The 23824-nt window shown below is 63.6% G+C and overlaps 5 protein-coding genes across 5 annotated transcripts; 3 read left to right on the top strand and 2 right to left on the bottom strand.

Annotated features, from left to right (window-relative positions):
* Positions 1-2132: 2132 nt before the first annotated feature.
* On the bottom strand, positions 2133-6165 carry OSGEP (O-sialoglycoprotein endopeptidase). Its single transcript, XM_086870641.1, has 11 exons — positions 6033-6165; positions 5814-5933; positions 4431-4606; positions 4114-4209; positions 3980-4029; positions 3748-3826; positions 3589-3654; positions 2961-3051; positions 2501-2576; positions 2308-2406; positions 2133-2229 (listed from the first exon to the last, which is right to left on the bottom strand). Exons 1-11 carry the CDS (start codon positions 6145-6147, stop codon positions 2190-2192), a joined length of 1008 nt encoding a protein of 335 aa, XP_086726767.1. The 5' UTR covers positions 6148-6165; the 3' UTR covers positions 2133-2189.
* Positions 6166-6287: 122 nt separating this feature from the next.
* APEX1 (apurinic/apyrimidinic endodeoxyribonuclease 1) lies at positions 6288-9526 on the top strand. Its single transcript, XM_086870649.1, has 5 exons — positions 6288-6435; positions 6832-6960; positions 7144-7301; positions 7586-7778; positions 8465-9526. Exons 2-5 carry the CDS (start codon positions 6909-6911, stop codon positions 8977-8979), a joined length of 918 nt encoding a protein of 305 aa, XP_086726775.1. The 5' UTR covers positions 6288-6435; positions 6832-6908; the 3' UTR covers positions 8980-9526.
* On the bottom strand, positions 9522-11850 carry PIP4P1 (phosphatidylinositol-4,5-bisphosphate 4-phosphatase 1). The gene is made up of 7 exons (XM_086870650.1): positions 11778-11850; positions 11441-11616; positions 11043-11149; positions 10669-10774; positions 10534-10586; positions 10336-10426; positions 9522-9960 (listed from the first exon to the last, which is right to left on the bottom strand). Exons 1-7 carry the CDS (start codon positions 11848-11850, stop codon positions 9817-9819), a joined length of 750 nt encoding a protein of 249 aa, XP_086726776.1. The 3' UTR covers positions 9522-9816.
* Positions 11798-17470, top strand: PNP (purine nucleoside phosphorylase). Its single transcript, XM_086870648.1, has 6 exons — positions 11798-12514; positions 13765-13928; positions 14203-14306; positions 14482-14657; positions 14902-15083; positions 15620-17470. The coding sequence occupies exons 1-6, from the start codon at positions 12504-12506 to the stop codon at positions 15901-15903; spliced, it is 921 nt and encodes a 306-aa protein (XP_086726774.1). The 5' UTR covers positions 11798-12503; the 3' UTR covers positions 15904-17470.
* Positions 17471-17652: 182 nt separating this feature from the next.
* LOC111942841 (protein NDRG2-like) lies at positions 17653-23520 on the top strand. The gene is made up of 15 exons (XM_086870639.1): positions 17653-17723; positions 17830-17875; positions 19189-19291; positions 19357-19477; positions 20315-20377; positions 20468-20528; positions 20932-21018; positions 21317-21373; positions 21841-21935; positions 22151-22195; positions 22282-22333; positions 22432-22479; positions 22569-22604; positions 22707-22758; positions 23058-23520. The coding sequence occupies exons 2-15, from the start codon at positions 17834-17836 to the stop codon at positions 23195-23197; spliced, it is 1002 nt and encodes a 333-aa protein (XP_086726765.1). The 5' UTR covers positions 17653-17723; positions 17830-17833; the 3' UTR covers positions 23198-23520.
* Positions 23521-23824: the final 304 nt, after the last annotated feature.

Here is a 23824-nt window from a genome sequence, read left to right as displayed (position 1 = left end):
TTCCGGCCCATCCTCCCGCCTTTTCCGGCCGCCCGGGCCGCCATTGGCTGCGGCGCCACACTCAAAATGGCGGCCGGGCCGCTCCGCCCTCACGACCCGTAATGGCCGCACCCGCGCCCCGCCCCTCCCGCTCTGCTCAGCGGAGGCCCCGCCCCCTCAGCGCCTCTGAGGGCTTTGCCCCGCCCCCACTTTCCTTTTTCGACGAAGTCCCGCCCCCCATTTTCCCGCCGTCCTTTGGTCCCGCCCCTCAGGCCCTCAGGGCGGTTCGAACCGGCACCGAGAGACTCCCCCACGGGTTTTTATTTAAATGAAACTCTTAAATTAAATAAAACTCTTAAACTATTTAAATAAAATTCTTGTGCTTCCCCTCGCCAAACCCGCGGCAAATTCCACAGCGAAGCAGGATTTATTCCAGCGATCCATAAAAAAACGTTTTCGTAACAACAGGACAACAATTTATCTGGAAAAAAAACCCCGGCAGAATAGAAAATAAAGAGTTGAAGCCCAAACCCCCCACTAACAGCGGTGGAATCTTGAAAAATGGAAAAATAAAAATAGAAAATAAAGGGATAAGAATCGGAACTTTTGGTGGCGCGGTCTTCCCGGCGCGGGCAGCGCCTCAGGGAAAGACGGAGGAAAAATGGGCCAAAAAAACGTAAAATCGATAAAAAAGAATAATTAGGAGGTAAACTTCTCAGAAAAGGTTTTGTGGTTTTTCATTTTAATGTATATTCTGATTTAGGTAACGTTAAAGAGGAGGCAAAACACGTGGGGAGGGTCCAAATCCTGGTGGAACTCTGAGGCTAAATTCGCCTCGAATTCCGAAAAAAAACCTCCAAAAAATCTTAAAAAAACCCCAAAATACTAACTGAAAATGCAAATATAGTTCTTTGAAGCGGAAAACTAATTTTAAAAATGGAAATTAAAGATCTAAAACTGTAGTTTTACAGCGCCGAAATCCGCGGGGCGCCGTTTCCGGCAAGCTGCTCCTTCCTGAGGGGAAAAAACTTTCCAAAAAGGGTAAAAAAGGCAAGAAATCCTACCAAAAGTTACAAACCGATAAAAAACGTTAAATCGGCTAAAAATATGTATTAAAACATAAGGAATTACTTTCAAACTGACCTTCAGGAGAGGATGGGGAGACAAGTGGTGGGGAGGGCAAATCGTGAGGGAAAATGAGGTCAAGAATTTTCAGGTTAAGCAAATACGATTAAAAAAAAAAAAACAACAACAAAAAAAAAAACCCAAAAAAAAACCCAGCAGAAAAGGGAGGAAAGAATACAGCAGAGATCCTCCTGAAGCAGATTCCCGCCGGCGGCTCCGCCTGAGGGAAGAGAAACCGAGTCAGACCGGGACCGAACCGAGACCGCAGGAGCCCTCCCGGGAACGTCCCCGGCCCGGCCCGGAGTCCCCGCGGCCCCTCTCGGAGCATTTGTGCGACCCCCCAAAATCCGGTGGAGCCCCGAAGCCTCCTCTGCTCCGTCGGGTGAAGAAGGAGCCGCCGCTGCTCTGCGACACCGCTAAAACCCCGAGCGCCCGCGGCTGGCGGCGACGGGGGGAACGCGGGTCGGGATCGCGAGCGGGAGCCATGTCGCGACACAGCCACACACACACTCACGCACACACGCGAACGCACACAGCCTCCTTCCCCCACAGCCGCCATTTCCCCCCCGCTACCTCTCCCCTGCGATCCGATCCGTTCGCCGGCCCCTCACAGACTGAGCCGATCCCGCCTTCGCCCGCCAGCCCCCATCAGAAAAGCCACCCCCCCCCCCCCGCGCTCCTACTGGCCATCGCTTTACCGCCCTCCGATCCTATTGGCCGCTGGGCTGCCACTCATGCAGGAGAGAGCTGCGGTTATGCAATACGAGTGGGCGTGGCTCACGGTTGATTGACAGAGAGGGCACTGATATAACCCAATGCAAAGGGCGGGGATTGAAGCTGTTGATTGATAGAGGGCGTTGATGTAACCAAACAAAAGGGGCGTGGCTTACATCAGTTGATTGACAGTGGGAGAGCCGAGTTCCCTGGGTGACTGACAAGCAGTGATGGAAGCTGATTGGTCCTCTCTAGATGGGCGGGGTCACCAATTGAATGGCATCATCCACACATAAAGAGGCGTGGCCAGAAGATGGGAGGGGTGGAGTGTATTTTATTAAAAGGGCGTGGCCATTTGGGGTGTGGTCACCTCAGTCCCTCCAGGTCACCTCCACCTCATCCGTCCGGTACCTGTGCACAGGCAGAGGTCAAAGGTCAGAGCTCAGACAGTCCCCACCCCGCCCCAGCTGTACGGCCACGCCCCCTGACCTCTGCGTGATCCCTGATTGGCTGAGCTCCGTCACCTGCCCCACTCTCAGCATCTCCCACCCGGCCTGGGCGATCATGGCGCCGTTGTCGATGCAGTACCTGGGGACAAAGGCCAGGGCTGGAAGGTCACAGGTGTGTCCCACAGGTGTGTCCCACAGATATGACCCACCCCCGAGGCAGGCCCTGCCCTCACCTCTCGTCTGTGGGGCACAGCTCCGCCCCCCGGGCCCTGCACATTGTCTGCAGCATCTCCTGCAGCCGGCGGTTACCTGCGCACACAGGTGTGGTGGGTGGGGCTGTGGGCGGGGCTGGCCCCTGGCTCCTCCCCTGCCCCGCAAATGGGGGAGTCCCACCCCTCTTGACAGGGAGCTCGACCCCGCCCCTTGGTCCCTGCCCTCCCGCTGTGGCCACGCCCCTCACAGGTGTGACCACGCCCTCTGTGTGTGGCACCCTGCCCCCTGCTATGGCCATGCCCCTCACAGGTGTGACCACGCCCTTTGGGTGTGGCACCCTGCCCCCTGCTATGGCCACGCCCCTCACGGCTGTGACCAACCCCTTTGGGCGTGGCTCCCTGCCCTACAGATTTGGCTCCTCCCACCCAAAATCAGGGTCCCGAGAGCTCCCGCCCCCCCAGCGTGACCCCGCCCACTCACAGGCCACGCCCCCCACGAGCAGCAGGTGCCGCGCCCGCGTCAGCGCCAGCGCGCGCTCGGTGACCTCGGCCAGCATCGCGAACGCCGTCTCCTGCCCCGCCCCAAAAACGTCAGCGCCCCAAACCCCAAACCCCGCCCACAGCGCCCCCCTCAACATCACCCCAAAACCGCCAGCCCCAGGCACAAACCCCCCGAACCCCTCTGCTCACACCCACAGCCCCTCCCGAGCTCCACACATCGCCCCAAGACCCCGTAAAATCCTCCAAACCCCATTTATTACCCCAAAATCCTCATAACCCCTCCCTAAAGTGCTCCCAGAACCTCGTTAACCCAAAGCGATGCCCCAAAGCACCCCACATCCACCCCAAACACCCTTTGGGGACCCAGAAACCCCAATTAATCCCCTCCAAACCCCAATTAATTCACACCAAACCCCTATTAATCCTCCCCACACCCCAATGAACCCCCCAAAATCCTTCCCAAACCCCAATTAACTCCCCCAAACCCCAATGAACTCCCCCAAAATCCCCCCCAAACCCCCAAATCCCCCCCAAACCCCAATGTAACCCCCCAAAATCCCCCCAAACCCCCAAATCCCCCCCAAAACCCCGTCTTTCAGCCCCTCCACCTGCAGGGAGAAGCACAAATCCTCCGGCGTCGCCTCCCCCGACCCCAGCAGTTTGGGGGTCACAGCCTGGGGGGGCACAAAAAGCGTTTCAGGGTCTCCCCGCTGCTCCTGGCCCCCCTCAGGGCGCTCTGGGCCCCTCCCAGGAGGATTTGGGGGTACCTGGAGGTGGGACAGGAGCCCCGAGAAGGAGACGTCGAGACCCTTGACCACGTAGGGCAGCGGGATCAGCCGGTGGCCCCTGGGGTCCCGTGGCGGGAATTTGGGGGGGTTTAGGGAGGTCTGGGGGTTCCCAGAGGCTCCAGAGGGAACTCGGGGGGAATTTGGGGGAGTTTAGGGAGGTCTGGGGGTTCCCAGGGGCTCCCAAAGGAGCTCGGGGAGATTTTGGGGTCACCTCTTGGCCAGCTGCTCCACGTTGTAGCCGGGGCTGGGGGCGTTTGGGATCTGCGGGAAAAGCGGTGGGGTCAGCGAGGGCGTGGCTGGAAAGGCGTGGCCAGGCTGGGCGTGGCCGGAAGGGGCGTGGCTCACCTGCAGCAGCCGGGCCAGGCGGTCAATGCAGTTCCCCACGGCCACGTCCAGGGTCTCGCCCAGGATCCGGTACCGGTGCCGGGAGTACGCGATCACCTGCGGGCACTCGCACCGCGTCACCGCCGGGATCCCGCGCGGTACCGGCTGCTCCCTCCCTCTCCTCTCACAATATATCGCGATATCGGCCGTGTCCTCCCTCTCCCCTCACGACATATCGCGATATCGGCCGTCTTCTCCCTCTCCCATCACGATATATCGCGATACCGGCCGTTTCCCCCCTCCCCCGAGGCCAGCCCGCGGTGTCTCTGTCGCGATACCTGGGTGTTGCCGCCGCTGACGTAGAGCACCAGTGGGTCGGGGGCGGGGCCCAGCAGCCGCCCCATCTCGATGTGCCCCACGCAGTGATTGACGGCCAGCAGGGGCCGCCCCCAGAGCTGCGCCAGCGTCCGCGCCACGGCCGCTACCACGGCCAGGGGGGAGCCCATTCCAGGGCCTGTGGGATCAGGGCTGTGTCACCCCAAAACTCCCCCCTGAACCCCAGTAATGGTCTCACCCATGGCCAGGGGGGAGCCCATTCCAGGGCCTGCCAAACCAGGGCTGTGTCACCCCAAAACTCCCCCCTGAACCCCAGTAATGGTCTCACCCACGGCCAGGGGGGAGCCCATGCCCGGGCCTGTCAAACCAGGGCCATGTCACCCCAAAACCACCCCCGAGACACCCCAAAAACCACCCCCTGAACCCCAGTAATGGTCTCACCCACGGCCGGGGGGAGCCCATGCCCAGGCCTGCGGGATCAGGGATGTGTCACCCCAAAAACCCCCCTCAGACACCCCAAAACTCCCCCAGGACACCCCAAATTCCCCCCCCAGGACACGCCAAATCCCCCCCAGGAGACCCCAATCTCCCCCAGAGTGGGTGTGATCATCAAGACTCCCCCAGGACACCCCAAAACCCCCCTGAGTCCCAGTAATGGTCTCAGCCATGGCCTAGGGACCCCATCCCGGGGCCTTCACCCAAGTTGGGGTCACAGGAGCCCCAAAATCCCCCTGGGACCCTCCAAAGCCTCATCTGTGGGGTCCTCAGGGGGTCTGTGGGGCCTGTAGGGTCTTTAGGGGATCTGTGGGGTGTGTAGGGCCTGTAGGAGTTGTGTGGGGGCACCAGGGGATCTGTGGGGTCTTTAAGAGATCTGTGAGGTCTGTGGGGGCTTCAGGAGATCTGTGGGGTCTGTGGGGTCTGTAAGAGATCTGTGAGTTCTGTGGGGTCTGTAGGAGTTGTGTGGGGGTACCAGGGGTTCTATGCAGTCTGTAAAAGATCTGTGGGGCCTACAGGGGATCTGTAGTGTCTGTAAGAGAACTGTGAGTTCTGTGGGGTCTGTGTGGGCTATAGGGGATCTGTGTGGTCTCTGGGGACTGCAGCAGATCTGTGGGATCTGTAGGGGCTGCACGAGATCTGTGGGGTCTGTGGAGCCTGTAGGGGATCTGTGGGGGATCTGTGGGATCTGTAAGAGATTTGTGGGGTCTGTGGGGACTGTAGCAGATCTGTGGGGGCTGCAGGAGGTCTGTGGGGTCTGTAAGAGATCTGTGGGGTCTGTGGGGTCCATAGGGGATCTGTGGGGCCTCTGGGGTCTTTATAAGGTCTGTGGGGCCCAAGGAGTCTTCGGGGGTCCCGGTCTGGTTTCTGGGGGCACTTCTCGGCCTTACCCTTGGTGAAGGCGACCCCGTCGAGGTCGCGGGGCCCGACGCCCGCCTCGCGCAGCGCGGCCTGGACCAGGCCCAGCAGCACGGCCCGGTGGTGCCGCCCGGTGGGGCCGGGGGCGAAGCCTGAGGGGGAAAAGGAGCGGGGAGGGGTCAGTGGGGGGGGAGGGGGGACAGCGCGGGGGGACACCGGGGGAGAGGGGGCGAAGGGGGCAATGACGTCACCCTGTCCCGGCGGCGTGACGTAGGTGGCGCGGCGGTTGCTGAGGACGACGCCGTCCCGCACCACCCCCGCGCCCACCTTGTTGGCGGAGCCCTCCAGGCCCAGCACGGTCGGCATGACGTCACGCCGGGCTCCCCGGTGTCCCCCCAGTGACGTCACGCTGCCGCCGCCGTCTCTCCTCCCGCCGTTTCTCCCGCCGCTCCGCTACGCCACTTCCGCTCCACCGCCCCACCAACCCCCGGAACGTTTCCGGTTCCGGCCACGCCTCCTCCATCCATTCCCTCCCCTCACGGTTCCCGCGCGCGTGGAGCCACTCGCGCCGCTCCCGCCGCCGCCCCCGCCCCGCGGCCGCTGATTGGTCCCGCGTGCCGCCGCCGCGGCCGCTGATTGGTCCCGCGGGCTGAGGTACGGCGCGCGCTGATTGGGCTGGATGAGGAGGGGGAGGGGACGGGTTCGACCGGGACAGCGGCGGGCGCTGATTGGTCACTGCGGGAGATGATTGACAGCTGGCGAGGGGAGGAGGGCGGGCGGGTCGAACGCGGGGCACCGGGCGCCGTTCGGGCCCGGTTTGGGCCCGGTCTGGCCCGGTTGTTCCCGGCCCCGGCCCCGGTTCCGATCCCCATCGGCCCCGGTTCGGCCCCCAGCGCTGCACGTGGCGGCGGCGGGCGGTGATTGGCTGCCGCGCCGTGGGGGGAGGCGCGCCCTGATTGGCTGAGGTGTGGAGGGGAGGTGGGGATTAAGGGTTCGGCGCGCTCTGATTGGCCGCGGGGCTCGCTCTGATGTTCTCCCTCTCCCACGCAGGGGCGCGGCTTAAAGCCGGATAGGCGGGGCATCGGCGGAGGGGGCGTGTCCGGACCGCAGTGGGCGGGGTCTTCGCCATGCCGAAGCGCGGGAAGAAGAAGGAGGAGAGCGGCAGCGGGGACGAGGCCGGTGAGTGACCAGTCCGGACCAGTATAATGCTTTACAGCCCAGTACAACCCAGTGTGACCCCTCAGAACCCAGAGTACCACCCCACTGTGAGCCCTGTAAACCCCAGTTGGACCCAGTACAGCCCAGTCCACCCCGCCCCCCCTCCCAGTGCTCCCAGTGCTCCCAGTAACCCTCCCCACGCAGGGCCCGGCCCTGCCAAGGTGGCCAAGGCGCCGCCGGCCCCGCTGTACGAGGACCCGCCCACCCGCGAGGCCACGCCCGAGGGCCGGCGCTGGACGCTCAAGGTCTCCTCCTGGAACGTGGACGGGCTGCGGGCCTGGGTGCGCAAGGGCGGGGCCCAGGTGAGTGCCTGGGTGGGGCTGGGGGAGGGGCTAGCGGGAGTGGGAGGGGCCAACCGCAGGTTTTGGGGGGCGCTGGGGTAGGGTCCCGTACAGTTCCGGGGGTCCCCATGTATTTGGGAGGGATCCTTCGAGCCTTCCGGGCAGCGCTCAGAATAATTTCGGGGTTCCCCTGGCCATTTCTGGTTGTTCCCTGGGCGTTTTGGGGCTCCCAGCGTCGTTCCGCTCCCCCCCGGTGTAATCTGGTCGTGTTTGGGGGTTCCTGCTCTGACCGGGGGTCCCCGCAGTGGGTGCAGGAGGAGGCCCCGGACGTGCTGTGCCTGCAGGAGACCAAATGCGCCGTCTCGGCCGTGCCCGCCGAGATCCGGGCGCTGCCGGGGCTCCCGCACCAGTTCTGGTCAAGCGCCAAGGACCGGCCAGGCTACAGCGGTGTGGGGCTGCTGGCCAAGACTGAGCCCCTTAATGTCACCTACGGCATTGGTGAGAGCCCCAGAGCACCCCAAACACACCCTGAACCCAAACCCAGCCCAAACACACCCTAAACCCAGCCCAAATAGACCCCAAACCCAACCCCAAACCACCCCAAAACCATCCCAATTCCCAGTGCCATCACTGTCCCCTCCAGTCCCTCCCCACTCCTTCCCAGTGCCCCCGGTCACTCCCAGTTCATTCCCAATCCCCTCCCTGTGCCCCCAGTCCCTCCCAGTTCATTCCCAATCCCCTCTCTGTGCCCCCAGTCCCTCCCAGTTCATTCCAAGTGCCCTCCCAGTGCCCCCAGTCATTTCCAGTTCATTCCCAGTGCCCTCCCAGTGCCCCAAGTCATTCCCAGTTCATTCCCAGTGCCCTCCCAGTGCCCCAAGTCATTCCCAGTTCATTCCCAATCCCCTCCCTGTGCCCCCAGTCCCTCCCAGTTCATTCCCAGTGCCCTCCCAGTCCCCTCCAGTATCTCCCAAGTCCTTCCCAGAACCCCCAGTCACTCCCAATTCATTCCCAGTCCCCTCCAGTCACTTCCAGTTCATTCCCAATCCCTTCCCAGTCCCCCCAGTCATTCCCAGCTCATTTCCAGTCCCCCCAGTCACTCCCAGTTCATTCCCAGTCCCCCCAGACACTCCCAGTTCATTCCCAGTGCCCTCCCAGTCCCCCCGCTCACTCCCGGTGCCCCGCAGGCGACCCCGAGCACGACGTCGACGGCCGCGTGGTGACGGCCGAGTTCCCGTCGCTCTTCGTGGTGTCGGCCTACGTGCCCAACGCGGGCCGGGGCCTGGTGCGGCTGGAGCCGCGGCTGCGCTTCGACGCCGCCTTCCTGTCCTTCCTGCGGCGCCTGGATGAGCGCAAGCCGGTGCTGCTGTGCGGCGACCTCAATGTGGCGCACTGCGAGATCGACCTGTGCCACCCTCGCGTCAACCGCGCCAACCCCGGCTTCACGCCGCAGGAGCGCGAGGGCTTCTCCCGCCTGCTGGCCGCCGGCTTCGTCGACTCCTTCCGCCACCTGTACCCCGAGGCGCGCGGCGCCTTCACCTTCTGGACCTACCTGGGCGGCGCGCGGGCCCGCAACGTGGGCTGGCGGCTGGACTACGCCGTGCTGTCGCGGCGGCTGCTGGGCGCGCTCTGCGACTGCAAGATCCGCAGCACCGTGCCGGGCAGTGACCACTGCCCCATCACCGCCCTGCTGGCCGTCTAGGGCCCTGCGGCCGCCCCCGATCCCCCCGGGGAGATCCGGCGGCGGCCCCGGCACGGCCCAGGCGGTGTCGCCCAATTTTAACCGGAGGGGAGTCGGCCCCGTGTTGGCGCAAATTGGCCCCAAATAGGCTCGGAAAGAATCAGAGTTCAAAAAGTTCAAGTTGGGCCCCAAAAAGCCGTTTTGAAATCGGCCCAAAATTTGCTTAAGTTCAACCAAACAAAGTTGTCTGTTGATGGCGCCATCCAGGCTTTAGATTACATGTTGGCCCAAAATGTCCCAAAATTGACTCAAAGTACAGTTTGGATGATGTCATCAAGACCCAGATGGCATCTCACTCTCCGTTTTATCCCAATTCCCCCAAAACTGCCCAAATTTGGGCCTCTCAGGTGCTGCTGTCGCTGCTCGGTCACAAAACTTCCCGAAGCAGCCCGAAATCCGTTCCCACCCCTCCCCCACCCCAAAGGCCCCGCCCCCTCAGCCCCCCACCCCCTCAGGGACTGCCCCTCCCTCCCCTGATGTTTTAATAAAGGTGAATTTTGGGGTGAAATGTTGGTTTTGGGTTTATTTACATACAAGGCCACCCGTGGTGGGTGTGGCCGTTCAATAAATAGGACTGTACAGGGGGCGGGGCTTATGTACAGGTGGGCTGGGCCCAAGGCATGCAGGAGGGGGCGGGGCCATGCTGAAGGAAGGGGCGGGGCCGGAAATCACCAAATTGTCCAGTAGTGAACAGGGTGTGGCCACATGACGTCATCACGACTGAGGCGCGTCCCCAACGCGGCCGCGCCCGTGGGCGTGTTCCATGGCGAAGGGGCGTGTCCAGGCAGGTGGGCGTGGTCAGGCACGTGGGGGGAGGGGCTGGCTGACCCGCACACAGCCCCAGTAGGCCGCACGCAGCAGACACGCCCCCGCCCCCGCCCCCAGCACCGCCCACGCCGCCGGCACCCACCGCGCCCGGCGCCACAGCCACCACGTTCCAGCCTGGGTGGGGCAGGGGGGCGTGGTCATTGGCACTGGCTCTGCCCTGACTGCAGCTTTAAGCCACACCCACTTGTGCCACACCCACTAGGCCACACCCTCCACATGGATTAAGACCGCCTCCTTGAAGCCACGCCCCTCAGAGCACTGCCACAAAAAGTTAGGCCACACCCCACTAAAGCCACACCCCTCCTCCCACCTCATTCCATTCCAGCCACTCCCCCTTCAAGCCCCACCTTTTTAAGCCACACCCCTTGACCTGCATTCCTGGAGTCCCTCCCCCTTAAAACCTGCCAGACTCTGCCCCATTGACATCTGAGCTCCCTTCCCCTCCCTGACCACACCCCCTTAGGCCCCACCCCCAGGCCCCTCCCTCACCGCCAGTCCGGCTGCGGCCCCGCCCATCAGCAGTGCCCCCAGCAGGCAGCAGAGGCAGCGTCGCCGTGGGAACCGCCGGCCAATGGCAGACCTGGGCGTTGCAAAGGGGGCGTGGTCACCTCCAGAGTGACCACTCCTACACGGGCGAGGGGCGCGGTTGCCAGAACCACACCTCCAAAGGGGCGGGGCCTGACTTACACCTTGCGGCAGTGGGGGCAGCGTGCCAGGGAGCGGTCGGGGAGCTCCGCCCACTGCGGGGAAAAAGGCGTGGTCACAAGGGCGTGCCAAAGGGGCGGGATCAGGGTGGGCGGGACCCGAAGGGGTGTGGCTTACCAGGAAGGGTCCCCCGCAGTGGGCGCAGGCCACGCGCACCCCCCCGGGGGGTGGGTCAGGGCTGGGGGCCCCCGTCTGCACCGGGCCCAGGTTGATGATCCTCTTACTGGGGGGAACTGGGTTATACTGGTTGGGGGGTTGGGCCCAGCTTGGCCCAGGAACCCCCCATACTTCCCTCCAGTGCCCCCAGTATGGCCCAGTGACCCCTCCCAGTCCCTCCCAATACCCCAGAACACCATCCCAGTTCCTTTGCACTCCTCCCCAGTCCACCCCTATTCCCCCCAGACCCCACAGTCACCTCCCAGTACCCACCCAGCCCCTCCCAGTCTCTCCCAGTCCCCTCCCAACCCATCCCAGTCCCTTCCCAGTCTGACCAGTATGGCCGCGGGCAAGCGATGCGCTGGGCCGAGGCCCTGCACACCAGCAGGCAGTTGCATGGACACCGCACGTATTTCTTCCCGCCAGGGGCCGTTCGGATTGGCTGCCACAGCACAGGGGGCGGGGCCTCAGGGGACACACCCTCGAGCACCACCCGCCCCAGGTGGAACCCCGCCCCCACATGCCCCGCCCCTTCCTTCACCCCGGAGCCCCCCCGACCCCACCCAGCTCAGACCACGCCGCTTTCAGACCCCACCCCACCAGAAAACCCCCATCCCCCTCAGGCCAAGCCCCGCCCACTCGGACCCCACCCAAATCATACCCCACCCAAATCATACCACGCCCATTCAGGCCCCGCCCCGTTTAGGCACCGCCCCCTAACGCTAACCCTTACCGTGGCCTCACCGCACCCCCCGCACTTCACCACGTGCTGATGCGTCTTGCCCTCGACGCTGATTGGCCGCTGGCACACGCGGCACGTGACCGCCGGGGGCCCCGCCCCCACCCCCTCGGGGCTGCCCAATGGCGAGTAAGGGGGCGGGCCCTCGCCGGGACCCGGCCCCCCGCCACCTGCCAATGGGGAACGGCGGATCAGTCACCGAGCCACGCCCAAACAAACCACGCCCCTCCCCTCTCAACGAGCTAAGCCACGCCCCTCCGGCTTGCCCGCCTCGCCAGGCCCCGCCCCTGGTAACGCCACGATGGTCCCGAGTGACCCCGCCCTCTCTCACCGGAGGCCGCGGCCCCGCCCGGCCCCGGCCCCGCCTCGGGCGGCAGCAGCGGCGATCGCTCCCCGTCCGCCATGACAGCGCCTGCGCCACGCCCCTCTGAGCCCGATTGGTCCGCTGGGGTCACGTGAAGGCTGCTCCCCGCGACCTCCACCTCCCGCGAACCGCCATTGGCCCCGCCGAATCACGTGACCGCCCCGCGGCGTTGCCGGGCGACGCCGTCACCGCTCCAAGCGCTCCCATTGGCCCGCTCGGCCAACGTGACCCTCCCTGGCGGCGTTGCCGGGCAACGCCCGCGCCGCTTTCCGGGTTCTTCCTCGCGCTCTCATTGGTTCTCCTCGTCCACGTGACACTCCCGCCCCACCCGGCGTTGCCAGGCAACGTTCCCGCCGCTATTCCGGGTCCCTCCCCGCGTTCCCACTGGCCGACTCTGCTCTCACGTGATTTCCCCAACCCCTCTTGTTTCCCGGCAACGCCTTGCCTGCCCCTCGCTTCTCGCGGTCCCATTGGCTGGATTTACCGCCGGTGCCGCGCGGTGATTGGCCGCAGCTCCTGCCGCTCCCACCGCTTCTCCCGCGGCGGTTTCCATGGCGACGGGGGGGCGCGGTCGGGCCAGCGCAGCCCCTGATTGGGCGAGGCGAGGGGGGCGCGATCGTGCGCGGTGACGTCACCCGACGCGCCCCCTCATAAGCGGCGGGGGGCGGGGTCGGCGGCGCAGACGCGGCTCCGATGGACGGGAGGTGAGGGGGGGTCCCGGGGGGGCTTTTCGAGGAGTTTTTGGGGATGGGAGGATGCTGGGGGCGGGGATGACCCAATGGGATCGCGGCCTGAGGGTCTCCTACCTCCGCGGCGGCCAATCGGCGCCAGGGGGCGTGGCCTGGGGGCTTAAAGACCACCCCCCCAATCCCATTGATGGGGAGGGGAAGGAGCAGGGATGGGGAGAGGGGTTTTGGGGGGGGATTCGGGGGGTTTTGGGGGGATTCGGGGGGCGGAGCATCTCCCGCCCCGTCCCAAGTCCGTCTGGCCCCGAGCCCGGGCCGCGGCTGCTCCGGGGCGAGAGTCAAGGTCGAGGATGGGGGGGCCCGGCGGGGCTCGGGGGGCGTCCGGGGGGTGCCGGGGGGACCCTGGGGGTCATCCCAGCCGTTCTGGGGCTCCTGGGGGTTCCCACCTGTCACCCCGTGGCTCCTGGGTGTCCCTGGGGCCCTTCGGGGGGGTCCGCGGTGCCCCCCTCCATCGCCCGATGGGTCCCCACCGTCCCTAAGAGTCCTTTTGGGGAACCCCGGGGTCATTCCGGGGCTCCCGGGGGTCATTCCAGGAATCCAGGGGTCGTTCCGGGCACCTAAGGGGTCATTCCGGGGGTCCTGGGGTCATTCCAGAGCTCCTGGGGTCTTTCCGGGGCTCTCGGGGGTCATTCCAGAGCTCCTGGGGTCATTCCAGGAATCCAAGGGGTCATTCCGGGGGTCCTGGGGTCATTTCAGAGATCCCGGAGTCATTACGGGGGTCCCGGGGTCATTCCAGGGGTCCTGGGGTCATTCTGGGGGTCATTTCAGTAATCCAAGGGGTCATTCCAGGGCTCCTGGGGTCATTCCGGGGATCTAAGGGGTCATTCCGGGGCTCCTGGGGTCATTTCAGAGATCCCGGGGTCATTCCGGGGCTCCTGGGGTCATTCCAGAGGTCATTCCAGGAATCCAAGGGATCATTCTAGGGCTCCTGGGGTGATTCCAGAGGTCCCGGGGGTCCCAGTGGCTCCTTTTGGGTGTCCTGGGGGTCCCTTCACACATCCCCTGGGCCCACCTGTGCCCCTGGGACATCACTGGGACCCCACTGGTGCCAAACTGGTGCCAGACTGGTCCATGCACTGCCACACTGGCCCACAGTGGTCCATACTGACCTGTACTGGTCCATACTGACCTGTACTGGTCCGTACTGGTCCATACTGGTCCATACTGGTCCGTACTGGTCCATACTGGTCCGTACCGGTCTGTCCCAGTTACGAGGCGTGCGCCGAGGCGGCGGCCTGGCTGCGGGCGCGGCTGCGGGAGGCTCCGCGCGTGGCCCTGGTGTGCGGCTCGGGGCTGGGGGCGCTGGCCCAGGAGCTCTCGGAGCCGCAGAGCTTCGACTACGCCGAGATCCCGCACTTCCCCCGCAGCACCGGTACCGGGGGAACTGGGGCAACTGGGGGAACTGGGAGCCGGAGAACTGGGAGTGCTGGGAGCGCTGGAGGAACTGGGATTGCTCGGGGAACTGGGGGAACTGGGAGCGCTGGGAGTGCTGCGAGTGCTGGGAGTGTTGTAAGCGAGAGGTCCAGGGGGATTTTGGGTGGTCTGGGACAGTTTGGGGGGATTTTGGGATGGTTTGGGGATTTAGCGGGAGCGCCGCGGGTCTCCTGGGGCTCAGGGGGGTGTGGTGACCCCGGCCCCACCCCCAGTGCAGGGCCATGCCGGGCGATTGGTCGTCGGCCGCCTGGGCTCCGCCCCCTGTGCCGTCCTGCAGGGCCGGTTCCACCTGTACGAAGGCTACAGCCCCGCCCAGGTGAGCCATCCCTAACCTGAGGGCAACGCCCACCTCTGGGGCCACACCCTCACCTGGAGCCACACCCTCACCTGGGACATGCCCACCCCTGGGGCCACACCCTCACCTGGGGCCACACCCTCACCTGGGGCCACCCTTGGCCCCTCCCCTGACCACGCCCTGGCCACGCCCACAGGTGGTGGTTCCTGTCCGGGCTCTGGCTCTGGCCGGAGTCCACACCCTGGTGCTGACCAACGCCGCGGGGTCCCTGCGGCCACACCTGGGCCCCGGTCACCTGCTGGTCATCCGCGACCACATCGACCTCCCCGGCCTGGCCGGACGCTCGCCCCTCGTGGGGCCCAATGACGAGAGGTGGGCGGGGCCTGCTGAGGCGGGGTCGGGGCGGGGTTTGGGGGGAAGAAGGGGGGTTTGGGGGTGAAAGGGGGGTTTGGGGGTGAAAGGGGGGTTTGGGGTGGAAATGGGCATTGTGGGGGCAGAAGGGGCCAATCTGGAGGTAAAAATGGCCGTACTGGGGGGGACGGGGCTGATTTTGGGGTGAGGAGGAGCCGGTTCTGCGGGAACCGGCCCCATCCCTTGGTGCCGCGGTTCCCGGCAGGTTCGGGCCGCGCTTCCCGGCCATGACGGACGCCTACGACCCCGGGCTGCGGCGCCTGGCGCTGTCCCTGGCCCCCAAGGAGCTGCGGGCCCGCCCTGGGGTCTACGTGGGCGTGGGGGGACCCAGCTACGAGACCCCCGCCGAGTGCCGGCTGCTGCGGCGCCTCGGGGCCGATGCCGTAGGTGAGGAGAGGGGCCCGGGAGGGTGGGGAGAGGGTCCCAAAAGAGGAGTCCAAAAAGAGTCCGAAATCGGCCCCAAAAGAGCAGCGGAACGGCCCCAAAGCAGCCCAGATTCACCTGAAAAGAGCCCCAAATCCAGCCCCAAAATCTGGCCCCAAAACAGCCGCAAATCACCCCAAATCACCCCCAAAAGAATCCCAAAGCAGAGCCAAATAGCTCCAAATGCCCAAAGCCCCCTGAGTTTGGGGTCAGTACACCCCAGGTGTGTCCCCGGGTGTCCCCAGGTGAGCCCAGGTGTCCCCAGAGGTGTCCCCAGGTGTGTCCAAGTGTCCCCAGGTGCGTCCAGGTGTGTCCAGGTGTGTCCAGGTGTCCCCAGGTGTGTCCCCAGGTGTATCCAGATGCCCGCAGGTGTGCCCCGGTGAGCCCAGGTATGCCCAGGTGTCCCCAGGTGTGTCTCCAGGTGTGTCCAGATGCCCCCAGGTGAGCCCAGGTGTGTCCAGGTGTGCCCAGGTGTGTCCCCAGCCTCGCTGTCCCCCCAGGTATGAGCACGGTGTCAGAGGCGGCGGCCGCACGTCACCTGGGGCTGCGCGTGCTGGGGCTGTCCCTCATCACCAACTCGGCGCCCGGTGACGAGGACGAGGACGGCTCTGACGTCACGGCGGGAGGGGCGGGGCCGGAGCCACACCCGGCCGCGCTGACGGGGCACGAGGAGGTGCTGGCGGCTGCTCAGGAGGGCGCGCGGCATCTGCGGGCGCTGCTGCTCGCCCTGGCCCCCAAACTGGACGAGCCCGGACGTAGCCGGACGCGGCCGGACGCCCCGTGACGTGCCTGGGATGACGTCACCGCGATGACGTCACCTGGGTTATGTCACCGGCATGACGTCACCGGGATGGCGTCACCAAGGTGACGTCACGCCGCTCGTGACGGCGGATCTGCGTTGTCCCCGCGCCTCGGGGCGGTGCCTTGATCCCACGGAATTCCCACGGAATTCCCGGGGCGTCCCTGCTTCCGTCCTGCCTTGGGTTTTGCCTTAATTCCCTGTAATTCCACAAAAATCCCGCATGTTCATCCCGTGCCGTTCCCGTGGCGTGCCTTCCACAAATCCCGACGTGGATTTCGCCTTAATTCCGTGAAAATCCCAAATCATTAATTCCATGAAAATCCCAAATCGTTAATTCCGTGAAAATCTCTAATCATTAATTCCGCGAAAATCCCCAATCATTAATTCCATATCAATCGCATGTCGTTAATTCCATGTCAATCGCATGTCGTTAATTCCATGTCGATCCCGTGTCATTAATTCCGTGTCAATCCCCAGTCATTAATTCCGTATTAATTCATTCCGTCTCAATCCCGTCTCATCCCAGTCTTTGTCCCCTCTGGATTTTGCCTTAATTCCGTGTGATTGGTTCCATGGAATTAATTCCGTGTGATTAATCAATTCCCAAGTAATTAATTAATTCCATGTAATGAATTCTGTGTCATTCCCATGTGTGTCTCCCCCGGGCATTAATTAGCGCCCATTAACGAGCGGTGAACTCTCAGGGCCAGGTACACGGTTAATTAACCCCATTGATTCCAGGCTAATTAATCCCCTCGATTAATCATTCCAGGTTAATTAGCCTCATTCTGTTAATTATTCCAGGCGATACTGTGCCATTGACTCATCATTCCAGGTTAATTAGCCCCTGTTCCTTAATTATTCCAGATTAATTAGCCCACCCAGTCAACTATTCCAGGTCCATCAGTGCCGTTACGCACGGTTAATTAACTGCTACAATTTATTATTTAAGGCTAAATAGCTCCGCCATTAATTATTCAGGGCAATTAACATCTACTGATTAATTAGCCCAGGCTGTTAATTTATTCAAAACTTATCAGCCCCCCAGCTAATTAGTAATGCCTCATTATCGCCCCTGATTAAGTAATTCTGGGCTATCATTGCCATTAATTAGTTAATCAATGCTAATGGCACCTGCAAATAATTACCAAAGGCTAATTAATATTCCTGATCAATTTTCCTGCTTAAGGCTGCTGCTTTCAGGGGCTTGATTATCCCCAGGGGCTTAATTAATCAATGATTGGAGGCTAATTAACTACTATATCCCTACTTGACTACTCTGTTCTGCTTTGCGCAGTTAATTAATGAATGGATTAATTAACGAACCATTCCAGATCGTTTACATTCCAGGCGGCTCCTCCCCCCTCCAGGCCGGTTAATTAATTAAATAATTAATTAATGAACTCATTAGTGAAGGGAGGGGGCGTGGCCTTAACGAGCACGAGAGAAGTTGTTTGGAGTTTGCAGAAGTGAAATAAAGTTGATTAAAAGTTGGGCAAAAGTTGGTCAAGAGCCGTGTAAAGTTAATTAAAAGTTGGATAAAAGTTAATTACGAGTGGAATGAAGTTCGTTAGGGCGAATTAATTACAGCAATCACACGGGGGCGTGGGGGGAGGGGCAGCAGCCGGCCACCCTCCCCCCCCGGGGCTATTTTGGGGCGGCGCCCCTCCCCCACCCCGTGGGAACCGGGCGGGGGTGGGGGGAGGGGCCCCGGGGTGGGGTGGGGGGAGGGGCCCCGGGGTGGGGGAGGGGCCGCTCTCAGAGGGCGCCTCAAGGTGGCCGCAGGTTCCGACCCCGGGGAGGTGGGGGAGGGGCGGGCGGGGTGGGGGAGGGGCGCGGGGGTCGCGGGGGGGGGAGGGGAGGGGTCCTGACCTCTGACCCCACCCCTCCCCCACCCCCGACATTCAGGGTCATGGAGCTGCACGAGGCCGCCCCTCCCCCCCCGGAGGTCAAGGTGAGCATTGGGGGTGGGGGGGGGGGAGGGGCGGACGCCCCCACCCCTCCCCCCCACCGCCCCCTCCCCTCCCCCTCCCCAAAATCCCCGGGGTTTCCCGGGCGGTTTTTTTTAGGGGGGAAAATTGGGATTTTGGGGGAAATCCCGGGGCGTGGTCGCGTGGGGGAGGGGCTGGAGGGGGAGGGGCGCGGTCGGGATTGGGGGTGGGGGAGGGCTGGGGGGGAAAGCGGGGGGAAATTGGGGGAATTCGGGAATTTGGGGGCGCGGAAATGGGGCCGAAGGGGCGGAATTTGGGGGATCGGGGCTGGATTTGGGGGTCGAGGGGGAAATCGGGGATTCGGAGGGGAAATCGGGGAATTCGGAGCGAAATTCGGTGTCTCAAGGGGAAATTTTGGATGGGAAAAGGGGATTTGGGGTTGAAAACAGCGATTTGGGGCGGAATTTCAGGGATAAAGGGGGGCTTGGGGAGAAGAATGAGGGAATTTGGGGGAAAAGCCGGGAACTTGGGACAGAAATGGATGGGTTTGGGTGGAAATTGGGGTATTTGGGGAGTAAAGAAGGAAGAGTGGTGGGGAAATTGGGAATTTGAGGGGAAAACTCAAGAATTTGGGGGAAAAAAGGGGGATTTGGGCTGGGATTTGGTGATCTGGGAGCGGAATTTGGGGGATAAAGGGGAGGTTTTGGGAGGAAAGGGGAAATTGCGGTCAGAGCCGGGAATCACAGGGTTAAAGTTTGGGATCTGGGGCCAAAGTGGGGATTTTTAGGGCAAGGTGGGTAAAAAACTTGAAGAATTTTGGAGGGGGGAATGGGGTTGAACCTGGGATTTGGGGCATTTCAAGGCAAAATCTGGGGATTTGGGGAGTACAAATTCCAGTTCTGAGGATCAAGGAGAAGTTTTTGGATTTGGGAGGTGCAAACGGGCCGTTTTGGGGTGAAAAGAAGGAATTGGGGGGGCCAAACTGAGGATTTGGAGGGCGGAAATGAGGACATTTGGGGCAAAAATGAGGAATTTGGGGACAGAAATGAGGATTTAGGAGATAAAAAATGAGGAATTCGGCGTGAAAGGAGGGAATTTCGAGGGAATATGGAGGGGGGAAGTGGCAAATTTGGGGTGAAAACTAGGAATTTAGGGTCAAAGTCAGGAACGTGGGGGTGAAAATGCGGGGTTTCGCATCGGTTCCGGGGGTAAAACCGCTCTTTTTGGGCCATTCCCGAGCCATTCCCGCCGGCTTCGGGGCGGTTTTTGGGGAGCAAACCCCGCCTTTGCGGGCCGGGATCCCGGTTTGGGCTGACCGGGGCTTCCCACCTGGCAGCACCTTCTGGAGACGCCCTTCGGGGTGGTGCACGCCTGGATCTCGGGGTGCCCCCGGCCCGGGCGCCCCGCGCTGCTGACCCTGCCGGACGTGGGGCACACGCGTGAGTCCCCGCCCCCCCCGCGCGCCCCCCGCCCCCCGCGCGCGCCGCTGACCCCTGCCCCCCAGACCAGACCTGCTTCTCGGAGCTGTTCGGGCACCCCGAGATGATGGAGATCGCCCGGAGCTTCCACCTGGTGCACCTGGAGCCGCCCGGCATGGAGGAGGGGGCGCCGCCCTACCCGCCCGGGTACCGAGTGACCGCGAGTGACCGCGAGTGACCGCGAGTGACCGCGAGTGGCTGGGATTGACACTGAGTGACCACTGAGTGACCACTGAGTGACCGCGAGTGGCTGCGAGTGACCGGGAGTGACCACTGAGTGACCGCGAGTGACTGCGAGTGACCGCGAGTGGCCGCGAGTGACCGGGATTGACACTGAGTGACCACTGAGTGACCACTGAGTGACCGCGAGTGGCTGCGAGTGACCGGGAGTGACCACTGAGTGACCACTGAGTGACTGCGAGTGATACTGAGTGACCGCGAGTGACCGCGAGTGGCCAGGATTGACACTGAGTGACCACTGAGTGACCGCGAGTGACCACTGAGTGACCGGGAGTGGCCGGGAGTGACCAGAAGTGGCCACTGAGTGACTGCAAGTGACCGCAAGTGACAGTGTGACCACTGAGTGACCAGGAGTGACCACAAGTGACCGCAAGTGACCACTGAGTGACTGTTGAGTGATTGCTAATCCCGAGTGACCCCTGAGTGACCCCTGGGTGACTGAGTGACCCCTGAGTGACCCCTGAGTGACCCCCGGGTGACCGAGTGACCCCTGAGTGACCCCTGGATGACCCGAGTGACCCCTGAGTGACCCCTGTGTGACCGAGTGACCCCCGAGTGACCCCTGAATGACCCCCGGGTGACCGAGTGACCCCTGAGTGACCCCTGGATGACCAAGTTACCCCTGGGTGACCCCTGAGTGACCCCCGGGTGACCGAGTGACCCCTGGGTGACCCCTGGGTGATTGAGTTACCCCTGGGTGACCCCTGAGTGACCCCCGGGTGACCGAGTGACCACTGGCCGCAGGTACCAGTACCCCTCTCTGGAGCAGCTGGCCGAGGCCGTCCCGGGGGTCCTGCAGGGCCTGGGGTGAGTGGGGGAGGGGGGATGGGGGAGGGGAGGATGGGGGAGGGGTCAGCGCCTGCCGTGACCTCTGACCTTTTGCCTCTCCCCCCGCAGCATCCGCAGCATCGTCGGGGTGGGGGTGGGGGCCGGGGCCTTCGTGCTGGCCAAGTTTGGGGTGAGTGGGAGAGGGGCAGGGCTGGGGGGGTCGGGGGGCACTGGGGGGTTGGGGGGCACTGGGGGGTACTGGGGGTACTGGGGGGGGTACTGGGGAGGTACTGGGGGGGCACTGGGGGCACTGGGGGGGCATTGGGGGGGTACTGAGGGCACTGGGGGGGCACTGTGGATACTGGGGAGGCACTGGGGGGGTACTGGGGGTACTGTGGAGGCACTGGGGAGGTCAGGGGGCACTGGGGGGGTACTGGGGGTACTGGGGAGGCATTGGGGGGCACTTGGGATACTGGGGGGGCACTGGGGGCCACTGGGGATACGGTGGAGGCAATGAGGGGGTACTGGGGATACTGGGGAGGCACTGGGGGGGTACTGGGGGCACTCTGGGGTCACCCGGGGGTCCCCCCCAGCTGCTGCACCCCGAGGCTGTGGAGGGGCTGGTGCTGGTCAACCTCGACCCCCGCGCCAAAGGCTGGATGGACTGGGCCGCCAGCAAGGTGGGTGTGGCTGGGGGCGTGGGCGGGGCGCGGCCAGGGGGGTGTGGTCAAGCATGGGGCAGGGGGGGAGGAAAAGGGGGGGCCTGGGGGTCCTTAGGGGGCGTGGGGGGCTGGGGAGGCTTGGGGCTCTGGGGTTCCTGTGGGGATTGGGGGGGAATCTCGGGGGGATTTGGGGCTGGGGGTTTCGGGCTCTGGGGTTTCTGTGGGGATTGGGGGGGATCTCGGGGTTGTTTGGGTCTCTCTGAAGCTCTGGGGGTCTCGGGGGGATTTGGGGGGGTCTCACACTGTTCCTCCCCAGCTGTCGGGGCTGAGGATGTCGACGAATGAGATGATCCTGAGCCACCTCTTCACCCAGGTGGGGACGGGGCCCGGGGCCCTTCGCGGGACATTTCTGGGTCTGGGGGCGGCCACGGCTGTCTCGGGGCAGCGCTGGGGGATCTGGGGGCTCCCAGGAGGTCCTGGGGAGGTCACTGGGAGGTCACTGGGGGGTCACGGGTCCCAGGGGGCTCACTGGGGGGCCACTGGGAGGTCATGTGGGTCACTGGGGATCACGGGGTGTCACTGTGGTCATTGAGGGGTCACTGTGGTCACTGGGAGGTCACTGGGAGGTCACAGGGGGTCACTGTGGTCATTGAGGGGTCACTGGGGGGGTCACAGGTCACTGGGAGGTCACAGGGTCACTGGGGGGTCACTGAGAGGTCACAGGGGTCGCTGGGGTCATTGGAGGGTCACTGTGGTCACTGGGAGGTCAGAGCAGTCACTGGGGGGTCACTGGGGGTCACTGGGAGGTCACTGGGGTGGACATTGCTGGGCGGTCCCCAGGACGAGCTGGCGGCTGCCACTCCCCCTGTCCGGCGCCTCCGGGAGCACCTGGCGGCCACGCCCAACCCTGCCCTGCTCTGGTCTATGTACACCAGGTGAGGGTGTGGCCTTGGGGGCATGGTCTGGAGTAGCAAGGCCAAAAGGCACCAAAACAGGGGTGGGTGGGGTTTCCTTCAATGGGCGTGGCTGTGTGTGATGGGTGTGGCTTTGGGGGTGGAGTTACAGCCATGGGGTGTGGCCTGATGGGCAAAGGGGTGTGGCCATGGTGGGTGGGGCTGACATGTTGCCCCCACCCCCTCATCCTCCTCAGCCGTGGCGACCTAGGCCTGGAGCGGAGCGGGGCCGGGAGCCTGCGGTGAGTGACCACTGAGTGACCAGTGACCCTTGAGTAACCCCTGAGTGACCACTGGCCCCTGAGTGACCCCTTGACCCCCCTCCCAGCTGCCCAGTCCTGCTGGTGGTCGGTGACAACTCCCCGCACGAGGACGCTGTGGTGAGTGGGGGACAGGTGATGGTCGGGCGTGGTCACTCAGGGTGTGGTCATCTGACACCACCCTGACCCCTCGACCCCTCCCTGGCCCATCCCCCAAGGTTGAGTGCAACGCCAAACTGGACCCGACGCAAACGTCCTTCCTGAAGGTGACCTTTGACCTCTCAGTGACCGCTGAGTGACCACTGAGTGACCACTGAGTGACCACTTGATGGTCACTCAATGACCTCTCTTGCAGATGGCCGATGGTGGTGGGCAGCCGCAGATCGCCCAGGTGAGGGGTCAGAGGTCACAGCTGGGGTCAGTGGTGTGGGGGGGGGGAGCGGTCACCCGGGGAACGTTCAGTGGTCAGCGCTGACCGTGCCCCTCCCCCCAGCCCGGCCGGCTGACCGAGGCCATCAAGTACTTCCTGCAGGGCATGGGCTACAGTGAGTAACCCCGAGGGACACCAGAGGGCCATCAATATGCATGAGGGGGCATCAATATGCATGAGGGACCATCAACATGCATGTGGGGTCATCAATATGCATGAGGGATTCTCAATATGCATGAGGGGTTATCAATATGCATGAGAGGTCATCAATATGCATGAGTACACTGAGCCTGCGGATTGGGGAGGGGGCGTGGCTTCAGGACAGGTGGTTTTGGATTGGGTGTGGTTTGGAGGAAAGGGGTGTGGTTTGGAGGGAGAGGGCGTGTCTCAAGGCCAGTGGCTGTGTCCCCACAGTGGCCGCCTCCGCCATGACGCGCCTGTCCCGCTCGCGCACCGGCTCGGTCACCGTTGGGGAGGGGGAGCGCGGCCGCAGCCGGACCCTCAGCCGGGGCAGCACCGGGGGAGGGGGCGTTCCTCCCCCCGGCAACCCCTGAGGGACTCCCCCTTTTCCCCGAAATATTAACTGGGAATTCTCCCTGAGCCCTGGGACCCCCTGGGGACCCACCTTGAGCCCTCCAGGCCCCAAGATCTCCCTGGGACCTCCAGTGGCCCCCACGACACCCTGGGATGCCCCTGGGACTCCCTCCCCCACCCTCTGGAAACCCCTCCCCATGCGACCCTCGGGACCCCACCAAAAAGTCCTGGCCCCCCCCTCCCAGAGTCCTGGGATCGCCCACACCCCTCCCCACCCTCCCCAGGAAAGCCGAGGGACCCTCACAGGCCCCCGTGGTGGCAATAAAGGGACAAAGCAGTGACAGCACCGTCTCCGCTGTGTCCGGCACCGGCTCACGAGGGTTCCGCGGGAGGGAGTGAGCGGGGCGGTGTCTGTAAATAGAAAGGAAGGAGGGAAAGAGAGTTAAGTATGTAAAGTGACACGGCCGGGAACGGGGACACGGCGCTAAAAGGAGCGGCTGCCGCGCAGGCCGGCGGCTGAGAAGAATGACAGCAGTGGACCCTGCGAGCACCCCTGGCTCCGCCCAACTGAGCGCCTCGCGCTCCCATGGGCCGCAGCCTCAAAGCTTCCGCCAATCCCGGCCCGCCTTGCTCCGCTCTGGCCAATC

Source organism: Cyanistes caeruleus, chromosome 33, assembly GCF_971803275.1.
Source record: "Cyanistes caeruleus chromosome 33, bCyaCae1.hap1.1, whole genome shotgun sequence".
Lineage (NCBI taxonomy): Eukaryota > Metazoa > Chordata > Aves > Passeriformes > Paridae > Cyanistes > Cyanistes caeruleus.
Note: the sequence above shows the minus strand (reverse complement) of the source record. Positions and strands in the feature narration are given on the sequence as shown.